The sequence below is a fragment of the Bombus affinis genome, chromosome 2, assembly GCF_024516045.1.
Source record: "Bombus affinis isolate iyBomAffi1 chromosome 2, iyBomAffi1.2, whole genome shotgun sequence".
NCBI lineage: Eukaryota > Metazoa > Arthropoda > Insecta > Hymenoptera > Apidae > Bombus > Bombus affinis.
This window is the reverse complement of record NC_066345.1, coordinates 16861831-16871240: the sequence shown is the minus strand read 5'-3', so window position 1 is coordinate 16871240 and position 9410 is coordinate 16861831. Positions and strand designations below refer to the sequence as shown.

The window sequence follows — 9410 nt, the reverse complement described above, 5'->3', positions numbered from 1 at the left end:
AAGCAACTCGGGTGGGAGTAACTTCAATGACTGGGGTTCGGATGTTTCTTTATCACGTATTGAAATCTCCAAACCACCAATCTACATAGAATATATCGTTTAATACATAAATTAGTTATATTTAAAAATTTCACCATGCTTTATTATTTATACAGAATCATTAAGAATGAGAAAAATTTGATATAATTATCGATATTATTTTAAAATAATAATACGTATTCTTATATAATTGATATCATTGAATTACTCATACATATTCAACTACATTTCATGTTTCATCTAACTTTCATATACATATATATGTACATATGTTTATATATATGTCATAACAATATACATACATACAGTATAAAATCTTTGTCCTTGCTTCTTATTATAATTATTCTTGTATGAATATCATGCTATCATATTTTTTAAGCTACACAGAATGGAATATAAGATATAAAATAGAATGCCTACCTACCAATATCTTTTATAAATTAGTCACAATGTAGGTAGGGGTATTAACTAAATATACGATATATATATGAATACAAGATATATTGTACATAAACTTCTATATGTGGGTCCACTGACTAAGGACAGGATAGATGTGATATTAAATGGAACTTAGTGTTTCAAGTTATAAATACGGACCTACCAGAAAATCAGAGTGTTTCTTACGTCCTCTGTGATTTTTCACGGCAAACATAAGACTTATTACCGACGTACAGAATAAACGTGACATTTGTGGCGTCAGCTTACCAACGGCTTGCTGTTTTACCGATGTTATTATTAAGAACTTTTGTATCTATCGTTGTTATATTTATCGAAGTTGCATCCCCACATAGACCAGAATGTCCCCTACAGCGAAGAACAGGGTATAAAATGGATTGTATCACTGGACCTCGCGTCTTTATTTTTTGACGTTTCACTTAATCTAACTTGGGAAAATGACAGAAAAGACAAAGGTGAGAGAGTTAAGCATAAATGATAAGACATTCGAATTCGCTTTAAAAAAACTTATTTATTGATTGAATTTAAGAAATTATACAATAATCTTTATAATTAAAGTTAATTCTATCTAAATTATTGTACAGTGATATTCGAGACTGATAGGATCCGTCGATGATCCGTCGGTAAAAGATCAAAAAAACGATTAGTCATACACAATCCAGTTAATCACACACATTTGAATCGTAAACTATAATGTTTATAATTTATGCGTCCAATTTTTGAACGGAAAATGTAGTTTTATGAAAATATAATTTAAATCCAAACCACTATTATTCTGGATCGATAACATCGCATGCGATACAAAAACGGTATTAGTGATGATCACATCTATTCTGTATCTCTGTTGGTGGGACTTCGTGTCTCACGTTCTGAAATACCGACCTAGAAAAAAATCAGAGTGTTTCTTACGCCCTCTATGATTTGTTAGTCAATGATTTAGTCACAGACGTTATACTATACCGAATCGGTAATATCGGAAATGACGTTAAAATGGTAAGTGAACTCGGTATTCAAGACGTGAAGCAGAAAAATGTGTTCTGTATGTCCTGTATGCATCTTGCTGTGTACTTACATATATATAGTTAATTTTGAATGTAAGACTGTGCTAGTATTTTACTTGTATCGAGATCACGTTAACGAGTAGAAGTTTAGAAGATTACTGTCTTGATGCTTGGTATGACACCCAGATTGAATAAAGTATTATAAGTAAGTTTGTTGTCAAAAATTCTATATAGGGTTTGGCAAGGCGCCGGCGCCGCTCTATAAATAGTGCGTACAACGCCAACCGCCGGTCGCGGCTCATGAACAAAGTAAAAGGACTGCCAGCCATCGTTTGTGCACGACGAGATAGTATTGTAGCTGATTGTAGTTAACGGTGGGTCATTTCTGCGTTTTGTGCCATCTACCCGCGAAGATAGATTTATTGGTTCGCTGCATCGTATACCAATCAATTCGATAAGTTTGCGCGTCAAATTTGTCAGAGGGCAAACTATGTATCTCTGTACCATATCAAAGAGTTGCTAATATTGTCGTCAAAAATTATTGGCAAAAGTCATTAAATTCTGCTGTATGTAGGGTGTTTTCTACTTTTTAAAGACGCTACAATAGCACGAGTGTTGACTGGACGATATGCAGCATGTTCGTTGACGCAATGGCACACATTAAGATGTGACTTTATTCGTGATCGCGTCAGCTGATCGACAACCTATCGAGTAAATTAGGTGATTATGTAAATTCTAGTTTTGAATAGTCGTACTCGTGTCCTGCAAAACGTTATTGGTCACTTATGTACCTCTGTGTGACACGATATTTGCGAATTGACCGGCTAGTTTTCCACTTGCCTACAAGAAAAACTAATTATACTATCCGTGACGAAAGATTACTAACTATACAACCCTTTCCACCAGGCACACGAGCACTTTTCAAATCTATATGGGGACCTTGATGGAGATTTATTTGCCTGTCCATTGGATAAAACCGACTTATGCTTAACGAAAATCGTGGATCGAGTGTTTAATACTTTAATGTTTACAGTTTGAAATGAACCGGGAAAAGTGTCAGAGAGAGGTAATTTATTAAATGGCCTATATATACAATTAACGTTAATATGATTTTCGTACTATGAATTATTTTTTTTTCTATAATAATTGATTGTAATATTAATATAATTATTTGTTTATATATTACTAAGCGCAATGAGAATAATATCGATTAAAAGAACAATTTATTTGTGAAATTTGTGTCGTAATGTAGAAGTTTTTACTTATCCTTTCGAATACGTGTATTTAAAAATTAATTAGAGGTTCCATTTTACAAGGAATACGACGTATATTTTTAAGCGAGGGACCAAGGATATCGAGTTACATGGCGCGTGAAACCTTGTTTCATTTTATAACCATGGAATATTTATTTTTACGCGACAATTCGCGCGTAAACGTACGTATGCCGTGTCGACGATTCGGTAGGCATATCGCGCTTGTTTTAAATTTATACTACTTGCCATTCTTTAAAAGAATACAATATGTATGCTCGCAAGTAATACACGTAGTAGTGTGTGCTGTAGTAATACATTTACAATTAGACTAATAATAATTCAAGTAAAAAGATGTATGCATATGCATATATATATGCTGTGGGATTTGATTGAATTTTGATCGAAATAATTACGCGAAATTGTTGTAGGAATGAGATAGAAAATATTACATAGTAAAATTTAGTCAAAAATTTATCTAGCTCATAATATAACGAGTACTCGCGTTCTTAGCTTACGTATCTTCAGCCAATCATAGCCCAATTTCGCACTTATACATAGATAGTTTCAAATCGGTGAATCAGTGATCGTAGGCTAGTTATAAAAAAAGAATTTCTTTTGAAACTTTATATTTACTTTTCACGTAATGTTATGCGGTAGCATGACTGCAAGGATGAGTACTACATGTGTTAAGTTCTTTAACATAAAATACAATGTGGTTAGAAACACGATCGAAAATATAGATAAATACAGTATCGAAGCGACGTCGTCTGGTTTACGACTGATTATTACCGATTATTTCTTTCATTCTTTTTCGACGTACATACTCGACCCGTCGTTGGACCGGATATCGTGATATTTGATGTTTAGATCGGCGATTAGAATGGCTCTAGTAATGTTACCCTGTGACTTACCATGGTGGCCTGCCGTCGTAAAGCAACTGGACCGTGCGGCTGCTGCCAGGAATTCCGAAGATCTCGTGGAAGCGATGCAAAGACTACACGACATGTGCAAGTAAGTATGTCGTCACTACAGCTATTTAAATGAATATCACGCATACGCGAATTTCGATTAACCGGTAACGCGAATATATATGTATGATATGCGTATCGAATCGATTTGATTGCTTCGTCTCGCGGAGATATTAACGAACTCGATTTTTTTGCTACATGCTGTTATAAAGATACGAGGAACAGTGCATACTGAAAAGGTATCTGATCAAAAATATTTCTAAATATCCATAAAAGATGTACCCAAATGCTCTTAAGTATACAACGCCTATCTGTACAAAAATCACCCATGTTTTAAATGTTTTTTTGTACTGTAATTGTTACGTGTTTTTATCAATTTTCCAGCCAGCTTTAACGAGTTACCTTAAGCTATTTCGTTTTTATTTTACAGCATAAGTCTCGACCCTGAAGAGGACGTACAGGACCCTGAATTATTTTCCGGATTGGCAACATTTCTTGATACCGATCTCGATTTCACCGAACGGGATCAAATCTTTATAAATACGATACCACGAATAGTAGAAAGAGCGAAAGCTCTAAGATCTTGTAAACCTCCGCAAGGTTTACACTTTAGTCTTCAGCAGCAAGGTAATTTGTAATAAATTTCATTTAATTTAATGTCGACCGGTTGACAATAACATAATAATAATATAATAAATATCCGGGATAAGACGAAACGAGATATTTTTTGTCTACGTTGTAGGAGACTGCGTCGAGTACAGTTATGCCTTCATTTCATCTTTAATCGCGAACGCGTTCTTCTCCACATACCCAAAAAGAACAGCAAAGACGCACCCAACTTTACGGGACTTTAATTTCACAAATTTCTTCAAACATCTTCATAAGTAAGGATCAAGCTCAAAACATTGAGTAAAAAGTATTTAATGTTAAGGATGCTTTCAGCAAAGCACAGGATAAAAGGTCAATATGAAACGTAAATGTAATTCTGTGTTATTTTTTTTTTTTTTAGTAATGGGCAAAAAGCAAAACTAAGAAGCATATTTCGCTACTACGACTACCTTGATACTGAAAACGCTTTAGATGGAAAATTAATAATTTCTAGACAGGTACTGTATGCTATAATTTCAATGGTATAATCTTATCAAAATCTCGTGACATCGTAATGAACATCAAATTTTTAGGTAATGATATCAAAACAGTGGTTAACTATCGAGGACTGGTTAGAGAGCACTGTTCCTTTATGTCCGCTGATGATACGCCACGAGGGTCGTTTAGACAGAGTGGAACCAGAAGCTAAAGTACTGCGAGTTTGCTTTGCGAGTGCGAAATTTGGTGGCGGTGTACTCGATGGTGATGTTACGCAAGAAACCGTACATGTAAATAATTAAAGGCGTGAGAAAAATAATTTCCATCTGGATTAATCGTAGCTTTCTAAAAGAAAAAAAGAGAGACCGAAAAAACTAAACAATAGAGATTGTTTTCGAAATAAAAAGCAACGATTATAGTTATTAATTTAATTCTTAGATAGCAACGCATCCCGAAATGCTCGTGGCAATATTGTCTGTCGAGGGTTTAGAAGACAACGAAGTTTTAATAGTCGAAGGAGTTAGGCATTTATCTAGAATAAATGATCCTCGCAACAGAGCCATATTTGAAGCTCTGCCAAAACCAAATATCGTTAGTATACCGTTATCATTTTTCTCAATTTTTCTTTTTATTATCGATATGTTTTCATTTACGCTATTTCTTTGTTATTTTTGTACAGGTAACGGTATGCTGCATCGATCCTGAAGATTATTCGCGATTACCTTTATCACAATTCGAAGAAGATAATATATTACGAGAAATGAATAAATCTTTACTTGGATTCCGACAAAGACATGTTCCAAGTAGCCCAACTGATCCTGTAAAGTCAGAATCAGATATAGACGTTACAGTTGGATCTCGGAGATTATCACCGATCGGAGAAAGTTTTAGTAGCACTCCTCCAGAAATAGAAGGGGATGATAAAGTATTATCAACAAATAACGGTACCAAAGGAGATACGATAACAAAACCATTATCGAAGATAATTAATAATCACGCAGAGTTATAATTCGTATCTGTTTTTAGATAAATCTGTGTTATGTGAACACAAGTATGATATTTTCACAGAAGTTCGTAGCAAACCAAATGGTAAATCCATAAGATCACCTAGTCCCCATAAAGTGTACAATGATACTAGTTATACAAACAAAAGAAATCGGTTTATCGTTCTTGGATCCAGCGGCGAAGTTTTGCCAGTTACACGAAAGTCACTTGGTCAAATGTCGGTTTACAGTAGTTGTAATAGTCAAAGTACAGACAGCTTCCATAGCGCGAAGGATACTATAGATGAAGATTTGGGTATGTATGTAATATTTTTAATCAATCGCCTATATTACAAAACGCGGAATTTATATATTATTATTTGTTGCAATAAAGAGGAAGAAGAACAGAAATTAAGTAAACGCTACAGCACTCAGTTGGATACCCCAGAGCGAAGAGGAACTTTTGCTCAACGATTAAGAGACGCGTTAAAACGAGAAACTACAGCTACTGGAGCTGCTTCATTGAATACTTCATTTGGAGAGAGTAGCTATGCAGTAGGAATAAGCGTATCTGGAAGTCACGTTTGCGATCAAGATATTAAGTAAGACAATTTATTTAAATACGCATACTGTACCATATTTAAAAATTTATTTAATCTATATAAAATCATATAGAGTAAAAAGAGGAGGTTCAAGGGGTTTTGTTTTACGAGATGAAACGGTGGATGAAGATTTTTTGAAGGAATCTTTGGAAGCTGAACAAAAGTGGTTAGGTAGATTTCGGCAAAATCAACCTATGCTACAAAGAAGAGATACAAGTGCAAGTAGTAGGTACAGTTTCAGCACTGAATACAATTCTGGCAAGTATCACACTGAACATTTTATAGATAACATACTTTAATCAGCTTTTAAATATAATGTAAGGAAACTGACTTATTTTCTTATGTTAAGATTTTTGTTCGGAACTCGAAGAAGTTTACGAACAACTGGCGAAGTGGTTAGAGGACCCTATAACAGCAGATGAGTCTCGTGAATTAGACGCGAGAGATAGAGCAGTAGTTCAATTCGCAGGCTCGTTATTAAAAAGAGCTCTTAGTGAATCGTTTGCTGGTGTTCCAGTTCAAGAGGGCGAGCCGCAACCTTTCATTGATTCTACCGACGTAAATCAAAGCCATAAATTAGCTTTGGCTGTGAGAAGTTTGAGTTTAGAGCTAGCCCGTCAAAAAAATAGGAGGCAACAATCAGTAAGAAACAAGATGCTTTCCTTTCCTTCAGTCAAAATTACTTGATCTTTGAACGAAACAATAATATTGCAAACATACATCTATTAAGATGGATTATTAATGATTCCATAGATTATACATTTTTTTATTTTAAATTATTGTATCGATGAAGAATGAGAGACAAACTGAAGACTATTGCTATGTTAAATAACGTTTTATACATAGCCAAATCTCATCAGTTCATTACGCTATACAGGTGTCTGTGTCTGAAGATGTAGAATATTATGAAGATGCTTTAAGTAATCATACTATGTCAAAAGAGGTAAAGGATATTCAACGCAAAAAGCTTAGAACGGTAACATTTACGTCTGAAGTTTTTCAAACTTTGGTTGATGACGAAACTACCGTGTATCTATCTAATCCTGTTTCTTTAAGTACATCTGGATCTGTGAAAGGGATAAACACAGCACAATCTTTCAATATCAGAAATGACAAAATTGCGCAACAATTCGAATCGAGTATAACATGTAACGTGAGCAAATTTATGTTACAAATATATTAATATAATATAATGCATGTAATGATATCACCAATTAATTATCTTTTACTATGACAACGATAAATGCCTTTTAAACTTAGTTACTTATTGCATGATGAATTACAAGTATATACTTTTCTATCTGGCTTAAAATATTTTTTAATTGTTTTCCCAACAACTAATGATTTGTCTCTCATTCTATCTGATAACGTCTTCAATGTCTCTTACTCGTAGATTAATATAGTATAACTTCTATATTAATATAAAATATGATATAACTTGTTGTGCATTTTATAATAACATTGTCCAAGATTTTATAGTTTTATATGGTTTGAATTATGTTTATATAAAAATGTCAAGTAATTTTGAATTTGCTAAAATAATCTTTTAGATACCGAGAGATGGTAGTCCACAAACAGGTGGATTATTACCTGTTGCTACAGGCAACTGGGGTTGTGGATCCCGTTTAAAGGGTGACCCACAATTGAAGCTTGTTATTCAATGGCTTGCTGCTTCCTTGGCAGGAGTACCAAAATTAATATATTATACTACAGGAAATCCCAGTTTGTCTAAGGTAACGAATACAACACTAACATATATATAACATTTTCATACACAATTCCATTTGTTTTATCACTTTGGATTTGACATTTCAGTTAGATACTGTGAGTAGAGTTCTTATGGACAGACATTGGTCAGTCGGCGATTTAGCCGCAGCAACATTAAGATTTGCGTTACACATTATTGATGAAAGAACAGAAGGAAGAAATACTCTTTTTGAGGAGATAATTGGTATGGATAAACCAAGTCCTTAGCCCGATTTAATGCTGTCTGTTTTGGTAGACATACTTGCTACCATGATCGAAGACAGCTTATTAAATACTTGAAGGTAATATCAAAACAGTACAACAAACGAGTGTGTGTCTTTTGCAATTCGTGAAAGTAAAATGTACTTCAGAAATTATTTGTGAGAAATCTCGCAATCAAAAGAATTTTAGTTTTTTAACATTTGTATGAATCAGAAAGAAACATGAATTATCGTGGTTAAAATGTTTCATATCAATACAATATCAAACAAATTCGCACAACTTAATGTACAAAAATAGCAGTTGTAAATTCTGTACTTTTTAGAGAATATATTATATATTGTACAGGTAACATCAAATATCGTTAGTGCAATATAAATTAAATATTATAAGTAACTAACACAGTTATTTGATGAAATCGTGAACAAAAATTTGTCCTAATTCAATAGAGATTCTAGTCATATGAAAAAGAAGTCAATTCTGTTTTATGTTAACATAAAGTATGTAACTGGATAACAGTTATCTGCAATAATTAACGAGGCACAATTTATTATACTATATATTTTGTACAGTATAATATTTATAAGTCGTTATATAATGTCAAGTAAAGATATATGTAATAATCATATAGATTTTTAGATAAAGACTTCTAGTCGTATTTTATAGGCCGCTTTTTTATATTGAATAGAATTTATACGAAATAAATTACATTAACGATACAAATTGAATATATAAGGAGAGAGTAACGTGGCCTCTGAGAACATAAATCACGTATATATATAAACTTATGTACGTATGTATGTATGTATATATATGTACTACGAGATGTCTTCCACTACTACAAAAAAATGAGAACAAGAAAGAAAAAAGCGCGCAACTATATCTGTATCAACCATTTGTACATTCTCGATGTACGTTTTGTTTTAAATAATATCATGTAGAATGTGTTTCAAAATTCTTTGTATGTATATTGTATATTAAAAAAGAAGTACGAAGCATGTATTAAAAAATTTATATTACGAAAGTAACATAGAATTTGATTATCCTTGCGAACTCA

At 33.2% G+C, this 9410-nt stretch overlaps 1 protein-coding gene and 1 long non-coding RNA gene across 8 annotated transcripts; one reads left to right on the top strand and one right to left on the bottom strand.

Moving 5' to 3' along the window:
- Positions 1–991: 991 nt before the first annotated feature.
- On the bottom strand, positions 992–1713 carry LOC126923658 (uncharacterized). Its single transcript, XR_007713261.1, has 2 exons — positions 1568–1713; positions 992–1377 (listed from the first exon to the last, which is right to left on the bottom strand). It is a non-coding gene; the product is annotated as an uncharacterized LOC126923658 (long non-coding RNA).
- On the top strand, positions 1554–9377 carry LOC126923443 (uncharacterized). Of its 7 annotated transcripts, XM_050736914.1 has the most exons (18): positions 1831–2216; positions 2403–2562; positions 2813–2931; positions 3617–3760; positions 3930–3956; positions 4148–4344; positions 4460–4601; positions 4727–4823; positions 4899–5093; positions 5242–5394; positions 5483–5747; positions 5830–6102; positions 6181–6388; positions 6462–6646; positions 6738–7030; positions 7266–7541; positions 7939–8121; positions 8204–9377. In XM_050736914.1, exons 4-18 carry the CDS (start codon positions 3630–3632, stop codon positions 8360–8362), a joined length of 2784 nt encoding a protein of 927 aa, XP_050592871.1. In that variant the 5' UTR covers positions 1831–2216; positions 2403–2562; positions 2813–2931; positions 3617–3629; the 3' UTR covers positions 8363–9377. The 7 variants fall into 7 exon arrangements, with proteins under 7 accessions (XP_050592873.1, XP_050592881.1, XP_050592871.1 ...); XM_050736916.1 differs by lacking the exons at positions 1831–2216; positions 2813–2931 and adding an exon at positions 1554–1701; XM_050736924.1 differs by lacking the exon at positions 2813–2931 and having other exon boundaries at positions 1743–1870.
- Positions 9378–9410: the final 33 nt, after the last annotated feature.

Bases quoted from the DNA above. Each gene is read 5' to 3' on its own strand.
- LOC126923443 (XM_050736916.1), top strand. From the start codon at position 3,630: ATGGCTCTAGTAATGTTACCCTGTGACTTACCATGGTGGCCTGCCGTC. The intron at 4,345-4,459 runs GTAATTTGTAAT...TCTACGTTGTAG, and splicing joins CTTTAGTCTTCAGCAGCAAG to GAGACTGCGTCGAGTACAGT. The intron at 7,542-7,938 runs GTGAGCAAATTT...ATAATCTTTTAG, and splicing joins AATCGAGTATAACATGTAAC to ATACCGAGAGATGGTAGTCC.